The following is a 26191-nucleotide window of genomic DNA, read 5'->3' as shown; positions in this document are numbered from 1 at the left end:
GGTATTTTCATTGTGCTCTACTCTTACTTTTGATTGCTTTCGTTAATAAATTATTTATCTGATAATTTCTGTTTCATTTAATCTGTTATATTATATTACAGAGATAAAAATTCCGCTGATAGACGAACGAGTTTATGTATTGTATTAAAAGAATTCAATGTCAAAATTTAGTAGATTAGTGCGATTTACGACGGCTGCGAGTTCAATGGTATTCAAGTTCTTTATTGTGGTAAAACGACAGTATTATATTTGATATATGGCATGGAAGTTGATATTAATAGAAACATATTTGAAAATATGAAGATTTAATCAATTTTGAAGTGTGTGTGATTTGTGGAAAATTTAAATAAAAATGTGCAACCGTTGAAATAAATACATGCTTAATACGTGCTGCTTTTTGTACTCAAAAAGATCTAATTGTAGAAAATTGTTTAATTGTACCTGGGGAATTTGTTTATTGTATATTATATAAATTGCCACAATGGTGAGTTTTCATATAATAAATATACAGATCATTCTGACAAAATTCAAATGCTGTACTATACCAGTTGTTTCAATTTCATATAAAAATCTTATATATTTCGATTCTTTATATATTGTAAACTTTCATTGATACCCGTTTGATAATTTATCACACTGGCACAATTTACAAAAATAAGCGAGCAAAGACAAATTCTTGTAAAATATTTTTCAAAAAACTGATCACTTAAAACCAGATCATGAAAAAACTTATGTGACTTGAAAGAATAATTTGAAGGGATCAAATTTTCCAAATTTTATGAGCGGGAGTGATACTAATAAATTACTTATTAGTATAGCAAATTTAAAAATATCACAAATTTGTCAATATATTATTACAAATCATTTAAATATATTTTCCTATTACTATATTTGTATTTTAAATACACTCAAAGTTTTAGAGTTTAAAACCCACTAGACAATAATATTTCTTTAAAAATCCTGCCTGTTCTGATTTGAAATAATAAAGATTGTAAATAATATTTTTTGCATCAAACAGAAACTTCAAACTCTACATCATAAAATTTAGCATTTATTTAAAAAATCCTAATAAAATATGCAACTAATTTATTACGCAAACTCTGTTATATTTACACTTCCGATTAAATAGTTCAATATAAAATTGTTGTCGAAGTAAATAATTCAAAGGGCTGCCTTCTTATATAAAATGCATCTAAATAGAAGAATAAACAATAGGTTGCCTTCTAAAAAATATACAATTAACGTATTATAAATACTTTGCTATAGTTACATTTAAAATTAAATAGTCCAATACAAAGTTGTAGTCAAATTAAACACTTCAAAGGTTAGATTTCTAATATAAAATACATCTAAACATACAGGATAATCAGTGGGTTGTCTTCTACAACATTTAAAAATAATTTGTTATGATACTTTGATATTGTAGTTACACGTTGCGATTTCATAGTCCAATACAAAACTCTAGTCGAATATAATACTTCAAAGGTTTGCCATATAAAAACTAGACAACTAATTTATTATGCATACTTTGCTATAGATACACTTTTAGTCTAAAATGTCCAAAATAAAATTGTATTAGAATAAAATATTTCAAAGGATTGACTTTTAATATAAAATAAATCTGAAATTGCTTGGGTGGAGCGACTAAGGCGGATGTCGAGCACGCCATTATGGAGTGCAAAAAATGGGAAAAGGGATATAGTAAGGCAAAAAATCTCCCTTCCAACCAATTTTATAACATTATTGACAAAAAAAGAATATATGATGCGCTATATAATTATATGCAATCAAATAAAATAAAATTATAAAAAAAATCTATGAAATGTATATGACAAACAAATAAACAATAAAAAAAGTCTGAAATAGACAGGATAAGCGTTGGGTTTCCTTCTATAAAAGCGACTTTGAGGTGAAATATCACCACTAAACTCTATTTAACTCTTACTTTACGGCTTTAGTTCATTTTAAAAATCAATTAATGTCTCCTATCAATCAAATGTCTATAACAATTTGCTTAATGAGTTTTAGGAGAATTTCCAAATTCCAACTGGCATCGTCGATCGACTCTAAATTCTACGGGAGAAGTAGCATAATAGCGTATTCGATAACTAGTATTTTTGCATCAACGCCGTTAATCTGACTATGTAGATGTTGTCACGTCGAAAGAGTGGATATTACAATTATTTTTAATGGTCGCATAAGGAAAGTTAGAATAATAACAGTTATATTCTGTATTTCTCACAATGATTGCTACTTTAACAGCTAGCGCTAACACCCGGCAGATGCATCATAGCACGTTATGCAAGATGATAATAAGATTGTAGGACGCTTCACATCTTTGTTAATTTACAGTTATTCAAGAAACTGTACCACGACATCGGCGGCTCGTAATTGGATACTAATTTCTATCTGAAAATTATCAAAATGTTCTTTGCTCGACTAAAATAAATGTGTTAACTCGATGACTCGAACATTATGTGTGCTTTGGTAATTAGTTGTCCAAAGTTGCCTAAAAACTTTACGGAGAGATAATTATGTATAATAGGATACATATTACTCATAAACGATGAGGTACTGTTTTTGTTTTTTTGTCACCATACGATCTACATATATACATGCATACATATATACATATATACATATATATAAAGGGTGGTCTTTAATATGTTTTCGAATTTCTTTGTTCCCAGAGCCTCAAATGCTTCCAAATTGATAAAAAAAATTCACTGAAAATTTTAGTTTTCAATATTATCTTGAAGATAGTCCGCACTCCAACCAAAGTTTCTTGGTGCTTCTTCCCAAATATATCCAAAATATATCATTTTTTGTATTTTTTTTATTTATGATCAAAATAAGCAAATACAATGTTATTCTCAAAATTTTGATTCAATGGTCGCTAAGTTATGAAATTTTAAAAAAACAAATTAAATTTTACCCATGTTATTTCCATAAGAAATTTTGGTTAGAATGCAGACAGACTATCTTAAAGTTAATAATTAATTATTAAGAGCAAAAATTTTCAGAGATTTTTTTATCAATTTGAAAGCATTTGAGCCCCTGGGAGCAAAAAAAAATGAAAATATCCATATTAAGGATTATATATATATATATATATATATATATATATATATATATATACTAGCTGAACTGGCAAACTCTGTTTAGCCATAAAAATATTTCTAGAAAATTGTTAGTATATAAAAGATCTAACTGGTTGTGAATGTAGTATTTATGTAAGAGGGATAGCTAACACAATTTATTTGGATGGTTTACTCATTGCAACGATTGCCACATATAAAATTTACTTGGCCCATTAATGGCGTTGCAAGTGCCAGCCTAATCTGGAACTGATTTCATTTAAATTGAACTGAAATATTTGTAGATTTTTATATATTATCAACGCCCTTTCTATTAACTCATTAATTTTTAATTTTTAATTACGAAGCGAGATCCAAACATTAAATTTTTGCGTAGATTCATATGTTACTCAGTTACCCTTAAAAAAAATGTTATATCTTCAGAATTTTATATTCAATTTATACTTTTTTTGCTACAATTGCTCCTTTTGCAAATCATTTATAAACATATTTATATAATAGAACAATCCTACGAATCAGTAGTTATGAATCGATCGATATCTTAACGAATGTCGTTTTATCGATGGTAACCTTTATTTTTTTTTATGTCGCCAAAGTCTAAGAATTGTTAGAGAATAAACTTAAGCTATTCCATAAGCTTGAACAGTTAATTTTTTTGGGACCTGAACTCATTCTCAGTCTTACGATAAAAAAAAGTTTTTTTTCTTTTTCTTTCGGATAAGAAATAGCTGAAAATATATGAAAAACTGATTATTTCCATGTAACGAATATTTGTACATTTCATTAATTCTATCATAAGTCCTGTGAGGTGAGCGTGACACTACGATAAAGAAAACTAAAGTTGACCAGGTAAACTGTAAGAATTCGTGTCTCCAACGGTCCGTGTCTTCGACCATAAATTTTGTTCAGAATAAGTATTGAGATCGTTGTTGATTTCAACACAATTGTTTCGTTTACGGTCCAAATGCAATCATAGACACATTGAATAAAGGAAATTTGATAACATCTGCAATTAGTTTTTTCTGCTGGCAATCAAAGAATAGTTTTGTATTTGGTTCTTTGTTTTATTGTAGTACAATAGTAAATAACATTTTTTTGGTTAATTGAAAAATGGAATACTTTCTTTGGCATCAATTATTTTGCCAATTAAAGTAATAGAATTTGAAGCGACGTTGGTTTTGCTCATTACTCCGAAATTCGCACCGACACCGCATGTTACTGAATAAATTTGGTTGCATTTAAAAATTTCGTTTCTTTTTTATAAGCGCGTGTTTCCTTATTAATAATTTCGTAATCAAATTCCAAACTTTCTATATATGTTGTATTTTGTCTTGTGTATACTATTTCATAATTACGCCGAGCAACCCCGTGGCTGGAACGGATTCAATCCGACAAAGTTTTATCATTACTATTAGTGCGATGACTTTCTAAAGCTCTTTGCAGACTTTAGACGATATCGAAACGGTTAAGAAAATGATTTTTTGAATAATGAATAAGATGGTAAAAATACTTAGGAAAGAAAGCTATTTGTGATTAGTACATTGAAATTTATCTCCGCAAATTTATTTGTCGTTTATTATAGTTGAATATATATTTTTTTTTGTATTTGGCACGTATTTATGTACTTTGTGTATTGTTTCTTGAGGCAAATTGCTGGAACTTTATGTGTCGAATTTAAAACTTTGAATATCCGAATTTTTGATATTAAGAAAAAAAAATTTTTTTAATTTAAAAATATATTTTAGTTATTTTTTTCCAAAAAAAATCGTTTTGTTAACTCAAGCAGAAAGTTTTTTCAATCATTCAATTCGGATGCTTATTTTACCCAAAAACTGCCATTTTTTGCATATTTTGCTCCGTATCTCCGAAATGGCTAGAACTGTTTTTGCGAAAAACTAATCACCACTTCTCCACATTATTACGAATTAAATGTATTTTAAATCACTCAAATCGGATGCTCCGTTCTCTCAAAAACTCGATTTCTATTTTCTGCACTCTTTTGCCAAAAACTAACCAGCACATCTCCCTATCAATAGGAATCGAATGTTTTTTGAACCATTCAAATCAGTTGATCCATGCGCCCGAAAACGTGGACGAAAAATTGTATCCATACATTTTTTCTAATGTATGCCAAAATGTTCAGAAACCTTCAAAACGTGAAGATATGCAAAATTTTCAATTTCGATTTTTGAACGATTACAATAACTTACCCTATGGGTCTTATTTTACTATGTTCAATAAATCAGACAATCCCTGAAGAAGTTTGAAGATCAGTTGTTCTGACAATACTCAGGAACATGTTCAGAATATAAATGCAATCATCGTATGTATAAAGTAGTAGAACCATCAGATAGAAATAATTATGTTGTGTTTAGAATTGATTGCTAATGCAAAACACGGAAATACCACTTTCGATTTTATTCAATTGATCGTACAGTACCGAACATGGTAAAGCTCTTCTCAAATCTCAACATCAAAACTTACATGTGAATAAAATTAAAATTATGCTAGGAAATTAATTTGTATTCTAGTTATTTCTAATAAGTATTTGGAGAATTGGTATTAAGAGGATTGAAACAGCACCATTATGATTCCACATGCAAAGTGTTTTTGGAACTATTTTGAATGATAAAATTAATTACTACAAATTTTATATAGCATTTTGTTACATTCCAATTGTGCAGACAAGGCGCGTACAATTAATTGTTCCGATAAGACTCATAATTGATCAGATACATACATGGGACTTAAATGTTCAGTTTCAATGGAACATTTGCGGTTTACAACCGTGATTAATATATCGGCGAATTTTCTTACGATTATGGTGATATCAACTCAAAGCCCTTCCAATAAAACTTTCGTCGACTCTTCGGCTGGTAAGAATTACATGATATTGGCTTTTCTCGCAATCATGTATGGTGCTTGTTAGGTCTGAGATATGCCAAAGGTGTGTTCGGTCAACGTTGTTTATTGTATTACTTGTATATTGCAAATTCAATATTGTGCATTCACATTGCGCGGGAAACGTGATCATGTATTCCATAAATCAAACATTTTGTAAAAGCGTTGTTTATCCAATTCTCTTACTGTACGACCTCAAGAACGATTAAATATTTAATTTGCTATTAAACTTTCGCTAATCACTGACTAAGCTAATCTAAATTAATATAATAGTCACATATTGCAAATCGTTTTTAAAATGTAAGTAGATGTAAGTGGCATTTAGCCTTTAGGGCCCAAAGTTTAGGCAAATCGCATGAACTTCGCGATACGTGTATAATCAAATACGTAAGAATTGGGATTTAGCTATTATAAAATTTTAGTGTATTTCGGAAATGAAGTTTTAGATTTCACTAAATGCTAGTAAATTCAATTTGCAACTGATATTTTGAACAAATTTATAGTTAGTTCTAGTGCACAATACTTGTATGTCCTGGAAACGCCATTATACTCCAAACATTCATTTTTATAATTAAACCACTTGACGTATGGCCATAGTAATTCAGTATATCCTTGAATGAACTCTATCTTTATAAAGTCATCAAAATCGTGAAAAAAAATGACAAAAATTAATTACGAAGAAACGTTCCAGCCGATCTTTACCTATCCCTTATCTCAAGAGATTTTTCAAACAACTTCTAAATATTTAAAATCAGTTCAGGATATTTGGCTATAACGTGGAAGAGAATTTTGTAGATATTTTTCTACTTTCCTGCTAATAAAAAAATGGCTCTACAGATCGTCGCACAAAACTAATCAAAGCAAGTCCGAAAATCAAGCTACATCAAGTGGCTAAATCGGTGCAGTCCTTTTTGAAAAAAAGGGCTTAAAAATTGACCCACACGTACTTCAATTTTAGACTGAAACTATTCAGAATGGCTAGAAAAGTTGAGAAACTATATAATTAGAAGGTCGGATTTTCTGGCAAAAACAAACTTTAATTAAAGCATGTCTGTTATCAAATTAATTAACAAGCCAAAACTTAAATGAAATTTAAATTTGTTGGCATTACGTCTATCCGAGCTTCTAAGAAAATGTATCACCTCTCTCGCAATTCTTTGATTTTTGTTATTAAGTTTAAAGGTTAAATTTTCTTCAAAAAGGAACTTCTAATTTGTAAAAACTTTATATTATTTATTTTAATTATGATTTAATTATAATATTTATATCTCAGAAGTGTTTGGTATTGAGAAATCATACAAATATCTATACATAATACGTATTTAATTTAACCACACGAAATGCAATTAAGAAACAAATCTATTAAATTATACTTTAGTGTTAATTAAAAATTTAATTTTATAGATTTGTTTTCAGTGTCTATATATTGCAACATTTATGCAACTTCATATAGAAGACCGTCGTAAGTTTCTTTTAAATGTTAAGTTCCCTAAGAACACAAACACTATCATAAATCTATCAAAGCCTCTATAAAAGCAAATATATTACTAAAAAGCAATATAACTCCGCTACACGACATCTCGAGAGATACTTTATTAATTAAACTGATTTTAATTCAATTCCTTTGAATCGAATTCATTCAGCAGCAGTATTTGTATTGGAAATGGTTATTTCTGATGATTCGCAATTTCACATTTACTTCGAGCTTCTTGTATCACCGAGGATACTAAAAGGATTTATAAGCTTCGTGTCATTATGTTGTGCTAAAACGTAGATGTAGTTTCTCACGGGAACGTATGAAATGTGATTAATAACAAAATTATCAGCTTACGCATGCATCGACACAAAAGTTAGTGAAAGTTCGACTTAATCAATAGATAATAATCGATGGAATGCTTTTATGGTGGAAACTGTGGAGGACTCTTAATTCATCGCATCGTAATACAAAATATCACAAAAATTTACACCCAAATCCTAACACGAAAAACATAATTATTTGGAACTTGGATTACTGAAACCACTTTTTTAAATAATCATTCACTAAAATTCAAATATAGAATTGATACCCTGATGTATAGATATCTCTTGTAAGATATTAAGTCTAGACTCTTGTAAGTACATTAAGACAAAAAAAAAGTTATTTGAAAGATTTTTGCAAAAAACAGAGTATTATAGGAATGAACAAATTAGAATTATCAATATAGTTGTTTACGTTCTAGTTCATTAATACAAGAGAAACTATCCGAACGCTTTACAAATGAAAATGTTGAATATGACGACGTTCCAATCATCTTATTCAAACGTACTCATTACAGCTCATTTATTTTTCAAATATTTTGTACTTCTTGTAAATTCTTGCATTCATATAAACTTTTGTACACGCACAGGCTGCAAAAAGATGATGTATTATTGAACAATCCGTTGAGTGATGCAATTATATTAAAGAACCGAAGCGTGTCCTTGCATTATAGACAACTTTGTAACACCAATTATTTTAATATCAGTATTTATTATTATCTCTCACTTACATTTGAAATTATTGTAAAAACGTGACGTGCCGGTTAATGCATTATAATCATCAGTGGGAATACCGACTTAAAAGAATCTAAAAACAAAAATGAATTATTTTGTAGAATTAAAGAATAGTACAATTTGTACTGATTTGAGACAAAATATCGATTTTACTTAAATAGTTCAGAGATTGGGTTGAATATTATTAACATATCTGTTTATTATTTTTGCAGAAGTTCAATACTATGAGCCCGATAGAGAACGTGGAGCCCCCGCGGACTGTAGCCTCTCCTGAGGACAGTAGCGAGGGCGCCGAAGGAGCAGCTGATCATCCTCGGGCGGTCAATCCGCGTGCGGACAGATCGCGACAACTTTTCGGAGTGCAACTTGAAGTAAGTGTCAAATATTAATTAATTTATGTTAGTATGTAGATTATAATTTTTGTTATCTCAATTATTTCTTTCAATTCCTTTTCTTTCTTTTAATTCAACATTCTCTCTTCTAATTCTACATTCTCCTTTTTTTCTAATTCTTCTTTCTTTTTTTCTTCCAATTCTTCTTTCTTTCTTTCTTCCAATTCTTTTTTCTTTCTTTCTTACAATTCTTCTTTCTTTCTTTCTTCCAATTCTTCTTTCTTTCGTTCTTCCAATTCTTCCGTCTTTCTTTCTTCCAATTTTTCCTTCTTTCGTTCTTCCAACTCTTCCTTCTCTCTTTCTTCTAACTCTGCATTCTTTCTTTCTTCTCATTCTATATTCTTTTTTATAACACATTTTGTATATATTTGTACTAATATCTTATTTTTTAAATAATTTTTCAAGTAAATATCAACTATTTTTGTACGCAGTTGATTGAAAATTGATTGGAATTCGATCCGAGTACCTTATTTTATGTGACGAGTATTACGTTCTCGTTGACCAAATTACAGATATACTAAATTTTGTAAGAATATGATGGTAATTTTATAAAGACAGGACAGACAAATATCCACAAGCCAATTTCACAAATATTATTACATTATGTTTTGCGTTTCTTGGGATAGGTCATACGTTGCGTTTTCTGGTATAAAATTTTAACTTGATCTACATATAAGAGCTACAATATTTACTTTTACAGGTTTACAGCTTACTAGAAAATTCTAAATGTTTTTAATAAAATTGTCCTATTTCTCCCAAAATCGCATATCATAGGAATGTTTCATATTTTGTTATCATATGCAGCTTTAATTACAAAATAGAGGAGCATAAGCCCCTGAATAATAAGGAATCAAGAATGGATTGTATGTTGAAGTTTTGTGGTATATGATCTTAATTTGATTCAAAAACCAATTCTAGAAATATGTTTCTAATTAAATTGCCTTATTTTTTACAAAACGAAAAACCGTAAAATAATTTTAAATCCTGTCATTACAAGTAGTTTTAAATTAAGTACATAAATAGGAAACAAGACTAGCGAACATTTGGATAATGTTCCACCACTTTTACTTTGATCTCGTATCGTATTTTGTTCCCTTGTAATATTAGTGCAAGTAATTAGGTTAGACAAGTGAATATATGAACTGGTTTATATACTGACTTTAGTGACATGTGTGTCAAGTCTGCCGACAGGCCGGATAGTGTCCAGGATATCCTGGCTACAAATGGTTCTAGACGCAGGAATGCGCTTTTTTATTACAAGAGAACACATGCGATCTCATAACATACGGTGACTTGATTAGAACAAAGATAGGCAGTATATGGTTCTATAGGTAAAAGTATGGCTTTATTTCAGTTGTACTATTTTACCATCTAGAGAATACCAAAAATGCACCGTGGTATTGATGAAAAAATGCATCTTATTTTTGGACAAAGAAAATAGTTTGCAAATATACAAAAACTAAATCATTTTTTGTTTAACAGATCGCAATACGCTCTTCAAATTTTGGTTATACAGAATATCAAAAAATTTCTATTATCGACTTGAGTTCAAGACATTGACAACATTTATCATTCTCTTTCATGCCTACACTGCTTCCATTAGCATAATTTCGTACTTAAATTATTTATTGCGTATCAATTGTATTCATTCAGTTGCAAGCGATTTAATATTTCAGATATTTATGAACAGAATGTTTGCGGTTTCCACCGTGAATATATGATTATACTAAATATGGATTATTTTCTTGCGCTCTAAGTAATTTCCTTATGTTTTATATTCATGTTACAATACAACAGACTGCGAGTATCGGTATTACGCTTGAATTGATAAAATATAACAAATGCATGAGGAAAATGTTTCATGGGTTGTTTTCCGCTTTTTAACTTGATAAATTATTGAAATTTCAAAGCAATGTTTTAAAAATGACACTGTTCACTATTGCATACTTTAGAAAAATTAATTCATTTGGACGTGAAACGTGAAACGATTTAGATAGTTCTAACGCCATTCAATTTGTATTCTTATTGCTCATAGCCTATTGGTAAAGGTAGGTCTGGTAGTTTTATAGATATAGATTAAAACCCAGAAACAAACAATTTCAAAGTATCATTTTTTTCAAAATTAGTCTAGGATAGTTACAGCACTTCGTCTTGAGGTACAATAAGAATATACCTATAATTGTATTGTTATTTAATCTAAGCGTTGATGAAATTTTATAAATGAACTTTTAGGCAAAATTATTATATTTAGGATACAGCAGGGCCTAAAAGTTTGCGGGTTAAAAGGTCCACCACCGTATATATCTCAAAACCAAGTGAAGTAAAGATTTTTTTAACAACAATGTTTGAAAGTAGAGGGCAAAAGATGTAGAACCAGCCATCACCTTTATTCTATATTTTTTAAGTATACTTTATTGAATTGTTTTATAAGATATATTGTTAATTTTACGTAAAATTCAACAGGTTTTTTCATATAACTTCTTACACGAGAGTGGGGTAAGAAGGACCAACTGAACGTTTATCCTGGTAAAGGTGTATACAATAAAAATAGTAAATGAAAAAGTAAAGTAAGGTAAAAAAAGCAATTTTGCAAGAGATAAATTCGACAAATAGTTATTCTGTGAATATTTCTGACAAAATACTAGATCAAGGTTATATACAGTGTTATTTGTAAAAAATTGTATTGTATATTTATATTTTGCATTGGTAAAATAATGTAGCTATTTCATAAAATCCCTTCAAAATTAAAAAAAAGACATTAAATCTGTTCGACGACCTCTGGTTGTCCCATTTTTCCTTGCGTATGGGGTAAAATGACCAGGAGACAAATTTTTGAAAAACAACAAAAAAACATTTCTACAGTGATGAATAAGCTGGGAGTTCTACTGAACATAGTTCAGATAGTTGTTTGTTTGATGTGTTATTTGTTGTGATTTAATTGATTTGGTTTTTACAATATAATTGCTTAAAGTTAGACCTTTGTGTCCCGCCCTATTCTATTAAAAATGAGGAAATTCTGCATCTACCTTACACAGTAAAACCATAATGCTTAATACGATTTCTTGCATTTCGGTCTCTACATTTTGAAACATATTTTCCTATACCGCATATTACGCTTTCTTACTTTAGACTCGTTTTTAACCTGATCCCTGAAAAATCGTCTGAGCGGGATTTTACTGTATTTTTTAAAGCACTCTAATTTATTAAAATGTGTACATTATTACCATTAATATTACAGGTAACAAGTTTGCTTCTGGAAGCTGAGAGACGGAAACTAGCAGTTCTGCAAAGAGAATTGCAGATTTCGTTAGCAGAAGGAGGTTCTATAAAAGCTAAAGAGCAGCAAAAGCAAGAATTGATAATTGCCATCTCGTGAGTATCTCAACTACTAAATTCTATTTATATCAGCCTAGAATGGAATCTAAAAGCGTTGTATTCAACCTATTCATTCAGAAGCAAACCGTACTATATAACGAACACCTTCATAGACTGCGCTGGAAATTGAATTAAGCAATTGTAGGATTTTTTTGAAATCTAGAAAAAAATTGTAACACTATGCATTTGTTATAAAATAATCTTAACGATTCATTAAAATATGATATACTAGTTAAAAATAATATATTGAACACTTTCATATTTATATTGAATGTAAATGCGCCTGGAAATCTACAGTTGTTAACAACTTGCAACACTGGCATGCACGTTGCCTACTATCTAATAGTATCCAGATAGTTGCTGAACAATCTGAGATTCATTATTTATAAACAATTTTTTCAAAATAATAATAATTAGTTATATTCATTTTTTTTTGCTAATTAAATTTTGCTTCAATTTTCACTAACTTTTTGATTTTTTGAATACCAATTTATATATTTGATAAATATGTTAGCATAAAAACAATTGAATATAGAATGAAGACAGTTACGCTATTCATGATATTTAATATTTTTATTTTTATTTATTTAATGTTTTTATTTTATTTTTATTTATTTAATGTTTTTATTTTATTTTTATTTATTTAATATTTTTATTTAATTATGCTACTTATGCTATTTACAATGTAGTTCGTGGGCTAATTCTGCCATAAAATAGACCAATGTTATGGCAACGCTATGTTACTGTACTTTTTTCATATAAAATGGTACTAAAAACTGTCAAAATGCTATGTATTTGCTGTGCAGTCAGGAGTTGTACACATGCAATCTAAATTCTTGCATGTGTTATTATGACACATCGGATAGATGCACTTATGATAATAAACATTTTTGGCATTTGTGTGTTTTCTGGATTAGATTCTATATTTAAAACGCCTGACTACACAGCAAACACATAGGATTTTGAAAGTTTTTAGTACTATTTTATATTAAAAACAAGCAGCGTAACATAGCCTTGCCATAGCATTGATCTATTTTACGGCAGAATTGGCTGATCGATTTCCGTTTCCTAGTAATAAACTATACTTAATTTTACGTTATAGGATAAATTTTTTTTTCAAAAAATTAACAAGCGGTAATCTTTAATCCCAAATAGTTTCTTTTAAGAAAATTAATTTACTAAAATATTATAACTTCTAAGGGCATTTTCGCAATGAGTTACATCATAGTTCCGAACCACTAAGTAACAGGAAGCGCGCGCTAGACGCGCTTGATGCACTTGAACAGTTTCAGCGCGAAAGTGGTTTCTTAAACGGACTCCTTGTTATTAGAAAGTTATTGTTGGTATAGTGTGGGCAACCACTATTTTTTATTTTTTATTTATCAATTTCAGGCGAATACAAGCACAACATGGCCATTTGGAGAAGGAGTACAGACAGCATGCCATAGGTGTATTACGCAGTTCCAACACGAGGGGAATCGGCAAGGCAAGTCATCAGTGCTAACACGTGTTTGTCAATTTAGTTAATATTTTAATACTATTGTGTTACTTGTATGTTTTACCAACGCAGTTTGCAATAGTGCATATTTCATTGTGCTTCGTTAAAAAGAAGCTGAAGTTAAACGTGACTTAAATATTATTAGCATTTAAAATTATTTAATCAACAAGTTGCTAAAAATAATAATTTTGGCCGTATTAAAACAAAGAAACATCACTATTTGAACACCATTGCATCATAATTTTCTATTTCATTATGTGGTGATAAACAGGTCTCAGAGCTTTTTATTCATTTTGACAAAGTTTATCACTGACGCATTAGAATCACGTTTTGAATAGAACACTATTAGGTATATGCTTGAAAGACTTGTTTTTGCAAGGGTTTAAGTTGTTTTTGTTATGCTATGCTACTAAACACGCGTCTTAGACAGCAGCTTGTGAGGTTATGAGCTTTTTATCAGAGGGGTTGGTTTCGGCGATCGATATAGAGACGGCAGCCACCCCTCGCTATGGTGCCCTTCAGCGCCTCGATGCGGCGCGAAACCCAAACAGACAGAGCGAAAAGGGGATAGTGACCGCTTGACATATAATAAACATACACTGTACACAAGACAGTGCGGCAAAACAAAACAATTGTGCGGTGTTCCCGTCAAAGTTTTGAGAAATTCGAATATGTGATCGTTTAATGAATGTGACAGTGTGTGAGACATGCCGCAGAAACAGCAGCAAAATGCGTCGAACTGTCAAAATATCGGCGCGAGGTCGTCGAAACCCGCCGTGCCCGCGAAACCGTCGATAATACCGCCTCCCCCATGCGGCGCTAATAAAACTCATCGTGCCACTGCCCTAACCACGCCTAAGCCGCTCGAACACGGCTCGCCGCACATAGGATGCTGCGCCAACGATTGCTGCGGCATGCTGCCGTCGGCGAAGAAAGATCACGCCGCCTGCTCCAACAAACAAAGCGCAAGCACGGCAGCCGCCGACCACGCACAAAGTTTCGAACATGCAAAGCGCCTGCTGCAGCAGGAAAGCATTGACAGTTCGGTATCCTCCAGCTCAGGAGGATTCAGAGAAGCAGCAGAATGCAGGTCGTCCATCAGAAACGCTCCGCACTATCAACAATTGGAGCAAGCTTTATTGGCACAAAAACTTGATAAGGATAAGAGACAGAAGAGAAATTCACAGGTGGCTACTGGAAGCGGTAGGCAAGCGCAGACCTGCGCCGACATCATGTCGCAGCACGTGAGCACACTCCAAAGACAAATACAACAAAAGTTACAGGAAGAGATGAAGCAGCAATGTAGAAATATCCAAGAGAAACATCTGATTGAACGAAGGCCACCACAACAACCCTTTCGACCATCTGATGCGGTAGTTACTCATTTGACAGTTTATTTGTTATTTTATTGAAGATTTATGTAACTTAATGCTGCTACATTTTTAATACGTATTTTCACTATGTTATATTAGTTGTCATCTTAATCTTAGTATAACTTTGAATGCAAGACATTTATTAATTTATTAATTTTTTCAACAGAGTAATCGAAGTCAGCCTGCAATTGGTCTAAAACAAACTCCGAAAGCTCGGGTAAGTTTTTACACATTTTTGTTAAACGTAATAAAACATGTCAACACTATTATTTCAGTTAATGTAGTAACTTATGAATCGTATTGATCAGTTATGACATTAAAAACGAATAGAAAATTAATAATTCACAATTAAACGAAATGGGGTGACGTTTGGGAGCTTATTAATAGACAAGGAAATTGGAAGATGAAGGCAACAATGGAAGTGGCAATTTATAATTTGTTATTACCTAAACTGGAAGAATGAAAAAACACAACAGCAATTTAATCGTTTGAAAAAAATCTTCAGGTTATTTTTCTTCGATAAAATAAAATAACCAGCTTTTTAAAAAAAATGCTATTTATCAAAAGCTATTATACTAAATACGATGGAAAGTGTGCGTTCCTTTTCGATCGAATTTCCAACACGCAAGTCTCCAGACTTGGTAATGTTTAAAATTAAAAAAAAACGAATGTGTAATTATTACGATGACAGATCGTTCGACGCATTTGCGATTATTACTAGAGGGACGACGATGTTGTCGAAAGCAATTCAAATTTTTTTAATTGAAATCCTTGATGTGTGAAAAAATTAGTTTATTAACGTTCTCTTTTAATAACTATAATTGATATAAAACATCAATTAAAATGTACAATATTAGGCTAAATAAAGTTATTAAATGAAATATTAAATTAAATTAAATTTTTGAAAATTTTGAAAAATTGTAATTTGTTTAGGACAAATAAGTTTGTTTTGTTACACAATAGAATTAGTTTTTAGTACAGATTTCCTAACAAATTTTATAATTATTGAAAAAAATTTATATAACTCTTCGAATACTACTTGCTTTTGCTTCGACATTACATTGTGTAATGGGTAATAATATCGTGAACAACAACTAAGTCGGAATAAATAATCGCAATAAACTAATAATAAACTTGACGATTATATCAAATTTTATTGCTAATATATTCTATTTCTGTACAATTACTATTGATGACCGAAGTGTCTTATAATTACGATTGTATTCATGAACTGATATCCAAATTATGTTATCAGAAATCGTATTTGACTAAATTTAATGCGTCCTATTGAAATATTTATAACTAAAATTTGTATGTAATATATTTAGTGGTATACTATTTCATTATATTTACGTAATATTATAAATTCTCTTACGGGATTATATACAATAGTTTAAGTACTAGACATAAATAAACAATTAAATTTAAAGTGTACCCAATTTAATAAATTTTAGCATCACATTTTTTTTATCTCTAAGTTCATCTATTTATATATTGAAATTTCAAATATTTCAAGACCTAAAAATGCATTTCAATCCAGCAATGCAACTAACGTGCCATACCAACAAAAACTTCTAGAAGAAGAAAAAATACCCAAAAGGCTTATTAGAATTTTTTGTTTTACTAATAAAAAGTATCAACTGCCAGTGATATTTTTTCATTGGAGAAGCCCTCTAAACCTTAAAAAAATTATAAATCATAGAAATTAAAAACAAAAAAATTAAAAATTTAAGAGAAAAAAAAATCATTTGACTGTAAGTGAAATGATATTACATATATTGAATTATTATAGAAATGTATTATATTACGATTAGTATTCGAAGACTATATCATTCGACAATGGTAAAATATACGGTATTTAAGTTTGAGTGAAGTAGAATTTGTTTTGGATTGATTATGATATTAAAGAACAACTAAAACATGAATGTAATATTTTTGCGAATATGATGTGCAATATAGCCAAAATGTTTTTTTTATTATTTTTGAACAGCAATCAGAACTTAAGAGTCTGATAAGCTGTTGGGCTAATTTGACTTAATACGACATCGGTTTTACAGATGGCAACCCAAACAGTTGTTTAGTGTGATAAATTTTATTAATAAAATTTATATAATTGGGCGATAATTTTATTGATGCAGCAATGCCGAATGAGGGCTACTTTTACTTGAAAACATATTGCTATCTATATTTCCAAGTGGAAACCTATGTCACTACTGCTTGACATCAGGCTCTTCGAAACGGGATCGAAACCTTGTTTCGGGGAAGAACATTGTTTCAGGTCCAGTCACCACTTACCCAGGAGTGAGCCTTAAAAGACAAAATATGATATTCTTTTGAGAATTTTCAAGTCCTTAGACGTAAAAAGCTGACTCTAAACTCAATTCAATAACTGAAGCTTATAAAGTAAACCCATGCTCGCAATCTACAATATCGACAGAACTAACAAGTACTCAACTAGATACAATCTCCTCGGTACGACTTTCAATTCGATTCGTACTACAACCGAATTTTTCTTGTTTTATTTTTATTATTATTAATGAATGAGTGCTCGTATACCAAGAATGGGAACTGGATGAGATATGTTATCAATCTACGCCCACCAGAGCAGTCGAGATCGTTTGCAGACTTAAATCGTTTTTATACCACTGTGTATACCTCGATATTTGACGTCATTTCTCTAGCGTGCATTTAATCGAGATGACGCAGAACGCAGAACGCAGATTTCATGAATGAGTTTCTTACTCATAGCTTATTATTGATATTTTATCGGAGGGTAATTATAATTTAGTGTTGCAGCCAAGGGCAGGATAAAAATTTCAAAACATATTACGACATTCTGATATATTAGTATAAATTTCTCGAATTTTATTCTTAAACCTACTCTATGTGGACTCAAATTTCTAAAAAAAAGTTTGTATTCAAAATTTCAATAGTTTTTAACAAATAAACGATTCCTACTTTTTCTACTTCAACCACGTTACATTACAGTTAAATATTCAAACAAAAGATCATTATTAATCAGTTAACAGAGATTGACAAGTATACTCGTCATGCCTATAATTGTTTGACCATTGGCTATTTTTGAATTCCAGTTTGTGAATAAGAGATATAAAACACATTCTAAAATTTTAAGATATTTTGAAAAATTTGAGTCTATGCTGGTATATAACAAAAAGTCCAGTTTAATGAGCGCCCTGTAGTTGACTGATTAAATCAATATTATACTTTTTTTAAATTAATTATTAATCAGCCAAAAATATTTCTTTACCAAATCTCTAGATCACCCTAAAAGGAAATGGGACAGGTAATAAATTATATAAAAAGTATCAATAAATAAAATTTGAAGAATAATTTACTAATTTATTAGATTTATAGGTATATAGTTTTGTTATTAGTCATTTCAAAAAATCTAGTTTTTTTACTGAAAGTTGTTAATAACTGAAGATCTTGTAAATTTTTAAACCAATGATTTTTAAAAACGCCGAACTTAGATACGCGAGTTGTAGCTTTAGTATAATTTAATACGTATCGATCATTATTAAATCAATTTTATATAATTATTTTTTAAAAATTAGTCAATAATCTGCCAAAAAATACTTTTTTTATCCAATTGCTTTATATCTCCCTAATTGGGAATGAAGCAGGATTTAAATTTAAAAAAAGTATCTCATACAGATACTCCATTATTAATCAAATTTATTACTGGCTTACTAAAATTGTCATCAACCACTTCAACATCTATATAGTTTACTATAGTTTCAAGTTGTTTTACTTTTTTCAAGCATTAATATAAAACGCTCTCAACCGATTTGACTTAAAAATCTTCAATTTATAACCAATGAGACTAAAAAGATTGATATACCTTTGAGAAGTTTTGGAAACTAAATTGGCAATGGTGAAAAATCTTCGGAATGAATCACGAAATCGCAAACCATCTGTTAAGTTTTAAACACTGGCAGTGAATGGCAGATTAAAATTTATTATATTTATTATTTGTGACTAACAATACGGTCTCACAATCGAAAAATATTGATAATAAATCAGTCAACAAAATAACTCGATACGTAATACGAATTAAGCAAAATCATTATATCGAAATACAAAACCGCGCATTTAAAATCGACCAAGGATTTAATAACGAATCGAATTACGAAGGCGTAGAAATTGCTATTGGTAGAAGAACGGATATTTTTTTAATTGCAAAGCGTTTATCAAGAAACTATTTTATTTTATAATTTATTAGGCAGCAATAAGAAACTTAACCAATCTGTGTAGGCAATATTTCAACAGACTGATATCGCGACATTAATGGTAATATATGTATAGTTATGTCTACACTTAAGGTTTAGTACTTCTACTTCAGTTTGACTCATGTGCAAAATTATTAATATTTTTTTGACAATTGATATCGATCAAATTTTCTTTTGTGCAAGCGCAGCAAAAAATATGTGCATGAATTTGCACAGCTAAATTGTCCACAAAATATATAAAACTGGTAAATAATTTTGGATAGCTGAAAAACTATTTAAGGCTTAGACTATTTTTATATGCTTGGCAAATTTTTCTCGAAAACTCTTGAATCGTGTCTTAAAATGACTTTGAAACAAGGTCTTACAAATAAACTAAATGAATAAAAAAAATATTGCAATTATACAAAATTGTCCACAAAATTTATAAAACTGGTAAATCATTTTGAATAGCTGAAAAACTATTCAAGGCTTAGATTTATACTATGCCGAGACTATTTTTATAAGCTTGACTTAAATTTTTCTCGAAAGCTCTTGAATTGTGTCTTAAAATGTCTTTTGAAACAAGGTTTTACAAATAAGCTTAAAAACTAATAAATAAATATGAATAAAAAATATTGCATTTATACACAAATATATGTGTAGGGTAGAGCGGGGCACAAAGGTCCAATTTGACATTGATCATTTATATCGTGAAAACTAAATCAATTATATCACAACAAATAGCACATATCAAACATACAACTATCTGACTATGTTCAGTAAAACTCCCAGCTAATTCATCGTTGTAGAAAAGTTTTTTTTGCTGTTTTTCAAAAATTTGTCACCTGGTCCTTTATATCCCAAGGGCGGGCGAACAGGTCCAATGTCTTATTTTTAAATATAAAAGAATTTGGCGAATTTATAGTTACATTATTTAAACAATGCAAAATATAAATTTTATGAGTTTTACAAAGATTACATCGTACAAAACCTTGATCAGGTATTTCGTCAGAAATATTCATCAGCAGAGTTAGAATGACTATTCATTTAATTTAATCTTATGAAGATGTTTTTTAACTTAATTTACTTTATTTTTTACTATTTTTATTGTGTTCAATTTCACCAGGATAAAGGTTCAGATGGTCCTTTTTACCCCACTCACATGCAAGCTTTTATAGAAATTATATAAAAAAAATGTTGAATCTAACTTAGAAATGACAATACATTATAAAAAATATTTAAACAACGCATAATTAAGTATTATATTAAAGTTTCGTGAACTAAATAACAGTGTTCACGACCAAAAAACGAACAACGAAAAAAAACTTTTGTCATGGATTTTCAAACACTACCATTTATCTCCTGAAAACGACGTCGAGAAAATTAAGGTAATAACTAGTTCTGTAATATTTACCCCATTATTTCAAATACTGTTATTAAAATATTCCCAACTTTATTTGTTTGTGAGATATCCGTGGTGGACCTTTTTACTCGCGGACCTTCAATCCCCGCGCTACCTTATATATACTATTTATATGTGCATTAACAATGTGATACTGAAATTATTTAATATATAATTTACTTATTATACCAGATTATATAAAACTTGATATCATCGTTAGAAAAACGTCATTAAATTTACACTGCCTTTTATATTTTTCACAGGTGTATTATTCCATTGTAGCAAAAAATACCCTTTAATTAGTTGAAAACCGTCGAAAAATTCAATTCAGTAGAGAAATTATTTTTCGTTTTTGACTATGATGAAAATGAGTCGCGTGGAGCACGATGAACAAAGTCACCGTGTTTGTCCAATTAGCGCTCACGTGTTACCATGCAAAAGAAAAATGAACAAAATATAGTTTAATTGAACTTCAAACACATTCACTCAGTGAAAAAAATGAAGGGAGACCATTTGCGTGTATTCTGTTAAATACACACAATAAAATTATATTCATATGTGCGTGAAGTAGAAAAAATCCTACTCTTGAAAAGGCTTCCCTATCGTGGGGATCTCGAAGCAACAGACAGCATCACGGCAAGTTGGAGTAAGGGAAGGTTCACATAGGATTTTTTATTATTTTAATGGGCATAAATCATGGTTTCTCTATTTTTCGGTATTATTTAATATCGGTTTATTTATATAATTGATGGGTTGAGTTTTATAAAAAAAAATAATTTTTTGCAACTTCAAAATTTAAAAAAAAACTATTTCTAAACAAACAATATTATACACATATTACAGCAAAATGTAATAAATATAGTAATTGATTTATTAAAACAATACTATAACCAATGAGACTAAAAATAATGAGATATCTTAGGAAGAAAATAATACGTTCTTCGCAAATTTTGTAGAAATTAAAACAATTATTAATTGTATGCAATTAGTACAATAAACTAATGGTGTATGGCATCGTGCCTTAAGGCAAATTGCTGGAACATCCCGTACCGAATTAAAATTGTGAAAATCTGAATTTTGATATTCAAACATTTTTTTTGGAAATTAAAAAAATTTTTGCAATTGAAAAAAAAATTCCAAAAACAATCATTTTGTCAACACAAGCAGAAGGTTTTTTGAATAATTCAAATCGGATGCTTATTTTTTGCACATTTAGCTTTATTTATCAGGCATGTATCTCCGAAACGGCTGGACCTGCCTTTGCAAAAAACTAATCACCACTTCTACCCATCATTACAAATAGAATGTTTTTTGGGTCATTCAAATCGGATGCTACGTTCTCTCAAAAACTCGATATCTATTTTCGGCACTCTTTGCTTCATATCTCCAAAGCCGCTGGACCTGCCTTAGCCAAAAAGTAATCAGCACTATACTATTTACTGTAATAATTAACAAATAAATATCTACGAATTTAAGAAAGCTCAAACCAATACATGTATAATTGTGATATCAAATCTTTAAATTTCAAATGTGTTTTTTGATAACAGATAAATTGTGCATAGTACAGTTAGTAACAGTTGATTAAGATTATAATCATTTATAGGGAAAGTCAAATCAAATTGTTATTATTGTGGCTTTGTTGGTATACAAGATAATCATATAATTAAATCTAACATGAGTGTGTGATGAGCCGGCCAGATGCTGTGGAGACCCGCAAACTCCGAAATTTGCACCGGTCCTAAGCAAGTCGCGCACACGATTGGTATTAGACGAAGCGCTGGGGTAGATTTGGGATTGAGAACAGTATTCTAGGTAATAGGATTCGGATAAAAGCACTAATTCTATTGAAAAGATTTAAAATTTTTATATTTTGATTATTAAAAAAACGCAAATATTTTTATATCTTTGCTTTTTATAGAATTTTTTATTTAATTTTATTATTTTTTATAGAAAAAAATGGATGTGTGTTTGTGTGGATACAATTTTTCTTCGACGATTTCGAAAGCACGAATCAGCTAACGTAAATGACTCGATTTCTATTGATGGAAAAACGTGTTGATCAGTTGAAAATCCGAAGATACGGATCAAAAAGTGTAAAAACTGGCAAATCAGTTTTTGAGAGAACTGAGCGTCCGGTTTTAATGATTCACAAAAAAAAAAAAAATTTGGAAAAAATTATCATTAGGCACATGCACATACATTATCAGATATTTTATAGGATTTTCAATAATAAGTATGATATTTGTTTGTATTTCTATGGACTACTCTGTACTTAAATGAGCTTCAAAATTTTCAAGAAATTTAACATTATTGAAAAAATGATGATTTTGGAAAATTCGATATCTTTAATTAAAATCGATAATTTTAATTTAAAAAAATCTGGAAGTTTCAGTAATTTGCCTTAAGGCACGGTATACCTCTACATAATTATGAAATGTATGTATTAAACATTTATTTGTTTGTATATTATGTATTTGTTGCAGTTCTAATTACAATCACTGATTTGTTGCTAAGATATAAGTGAAGAAAATATATTTATTGGTTATTTATTACATGTTGTTAAGCGGACTTTACTTTTAGAAGTGAACAATTAGTTCCACCAAAACACTCAGCTACTCCCCTGCGGGTAGCAACCATTCCGTGTAAAAGCTCAATGCCATGAGGATTGTCATCTTCATGGCCATTATAATAAATCGAAAACACGTCCGAACAGGCACTATGCATTGTACCATTAGTTAACTTCCCTTAGGGGAAAGCATTGTACCATTAGTTAACTTCCCTTAGGGCAAAAAATCGAAAATATTTTTTTATAGGTATATATTTACGTTTCAAAGGTTTCTGAGCATCTTGGCATACTTTAGAAAAAAATAATCTATATGTGTGTGAACATCGATCGACCGATTTGAATAATTGAAAAAGCATTCGATTCGTATTGATGGGGAGACGTGCTGATTAGTTTTTGGCAAAGCTATGAAAATTCAGTTTTTAAGATAACAAAGCGTCCAATTTGAATGACTCGAAAAACATTTTATTTGTATTAACAAAATGAAAAAAATGACAAAATTTATGCGCAGGCAGGTCTAGCGGTTTCGGAGATCCAACGACAAAAGTGCAAAAACAATGCGATTTGGCGGTCAAAAATGATTATTAGACATATGCACATCAAACTATCAGATATTTTATAGAGATTTTAATAGTAAGTTCAAATTTTGTTTATATTTCTATGGGTTCCGTACCAATGTTTATTGTCTCTAAAACAGCTATAGTCCAGTGATTTAAGCTTAAATTAGGTAAGAATCTCGGAATTCGATATACCCAGCTGTATGTCTGTAAATACTTGTATATTGACACCTAAAAGTTGTCTCAAAACCTACATATGGTAGGATGTCAATACCATATATAGGATTTGAGACAACTTTATGGTGTCAATATACAAGTATTTACAGACTTACAGCTGGGTATCTCGAATTCCGAGGTGAAATTACTGTAATGAATGGACTAATAGGCAGCGCGACAGCTTAGAAAAAAAGTTCAAAATTAAAAAAAAAAAAAAAAAAAGTCAATTTTTCTTCAAACACTTCATTTTTCCAAAATCTAATTATTCTAAAGTTTTCAAAAAAAAATTAAAGCTTTTTTAAAAAATTTAATTTTCAGTACGGGAAGTTCCAGCAATTTGCCTTCAGACACGATGCCATGCACCACTAGTTTGGCTAGAACATTCCTAAGGCACAAAATCAGTGAATTAACACACTTTCGGCGGTGCGGGTATTGGTACTCGATTTTAGGATTGTCATTCAACTGCGGGTGCGGGTATTTTCGGGTACTCGGTCGGTACGCTAGATGCGAAGAGCGAACGAAATTTATTACTATGAGCGGTTGCAACGCTAGTTTTATATTTATTATAAAACAATAATAAAATTATAATTTATTCTTCAAAATTATTTTCGATACGTAAATACGTATATGTTACATAAATATTTTGCTATCTTTGTATTTATTGCGTTTCGATAATTCATATAATTTAAAATTCAAAAACAATGTTAAAAATAAGCTATTACATTTTTACAAGCAATCGAACGTAGCTTATAAAATCATATTATTATTTATGTAATTAACTATTAGGTTTGTCACTAATTTATACACCATAAAAATTAATTTCGTACAATATTAAAAATAATCGAATTTTCAACGGAAAACTCTAGATTGTATATAGTATGATTATAAGTGATATAGGTACTTTATACATGATTGAAGAATGGAATTACTTTGTCTAATTTACGTACCTGGCAACAGGTAATTTTATCAAATACAGTATCCGGCGAGTAATAAAACTAATTCATTAATTTACTGTTGAATGACGAATTTTCGCAATGTTTTTCAGTTGTGCTTGGATTACAGGTAATTTGAAAATGTATGATATATTTCTCGTATTTTATTATCCAATTTCTTTTATTTGAAAGAATTCAACGGAATTAAATGTATTTAATAACCTGTTACTTCCTATTACCTAAATAAATCTTCAAATTTATATTTAAAATCTAATCTAATTAAAATATTTATCATATTTAAAACAAGCATTAAGCAAAAATAGTAAAATATGGTATTCTGATTAGAATGGCTTGCGAAGCAAAGTCAGGCTACATATGCAATTTAAAAATTTACTATGGAAATGGCAATAGTTTACAGACAACTATATTAGATATATTAGAACCTTATTTAAATTTGTGGCATCATGTATACATGGACAATTTTTATAATAGTTTAAATAAAAGTTTATTATTACTACAAAATAAAACTAGGATTTGTGGGACTATAAGAACAAACAGGGGCCTTCCTGGAAAACTTAAAAATTTGAAACTTAAAAGAGGAGAGACAATATTTAGAAGACGCCAAGAAGTTTTGTTACAATTCTTCAAAAAGAATAGTCCAAATGATTTCTTCAATTCTAAACTTATTGCGTAAAAATGTGTAGTGTATACTCGTGTAAAAACCTACCTATAACAAACTTTTCTGTGTATTTTGATTAATTGATTTTTATGATTAAATTTATTTTGTATTTCAGAGACTAACTGTGAGTAATTACGTTAGAAAACGTATAGAAAATTTTTCTGTGCATTTTGTTTTAAATTTTTAGAATAATACATTTTTCATTCATTGTCTAAACACTAACATATGTATCATTGCGTAATAATATTCAACTTTATTTGCAAATTTTACCTTCAGTATTGATAGTTTTACCTCATAATAACTTAATATTATAGTATTTACTACTGCGTATGAATTTAGGCAGTAAGTATTGTTAAGTAAAAGAACTGTGCTTTTATGCCATGCTTACGCATTCGCACCGTTGTGAAAACCCCGCTACGGTACAAGTTAGCCCGAAATCCTATC

At 29.8% G+C, this 26191-nt stretch overlaps 2 protein-coding genes across 2 annotated transcripts in view; one reads left to right on the top strand and one right to left on the bottom strand.

Annotated features, from left to right (window-relative positions):
• Positions 1-26191, bottom strand: part of LOC113377141 — a 642509-nt gene that overhangs the window by 169166 nt on the left and 447152 nt on the right. The gene's annotated exons all lie outside the window — the stretch shown is intronic.
• LOC113376264 lies at positions 8756-13802 on the top strand. The gene is made up of 3 exons (XM_026616171.1): positions 8756-8902; positions 12162-12295; positions 13691-13802. Exons 1-3 carry the CDS (start codon positions 8756-8758, stop codon positions 13800-13802), a joined length of 393 nt encoding a protein of 130 aa, XP_026471956.1.

This window comes from Ctenocephalides felis, unplaced genomic scaffold (genome assembly GCF_003426905.1).
Source record: "Ctenocephalides felis isolate EL2017-DRISC unplaced genomic scaffold, ASM342690v1 CF-g0.4_SCAFFOLD_01886, whole genome shotgun sequence".
Classification (NCBI taxonomy): domain Eukaryota; kingdom Metazoa; phylum Arthropoda; class Insecta; order Siphonaptera; family Pulicidae; genus Ctenocephalides; species Ctenocephalides felis.
Note: the sequence above shows the minus strand (reverse complement) of the source record. Positions and strands in the feature narration are given on the sequence as shown.

Excerpts from the sequence above, each read along its gene's own strand:
- LOC113376264 (XM_026616171.1), top strand. The coding sequence starts at position 8,756 with ATGAGCCCGATAGAGAACGTGGAGCCCCCGCGGACTGTAGCCTCTCCT. Across the intron at positions 8,903-12,161 it reads TTTTCGGAGTGCAACTTGAA|GTAACAAGTTTGCTTCTGGA; the intron begins GTAAGTGTCAAA and ends TTAATATTACAG. Across the intron at positions 12,296-13,690 it reads GAATTGATAATTGCCATCTC|GCGAATACAAGCACAACATG; the intron begins GTGAGTATCTCA and ends TATCAATTTCAG.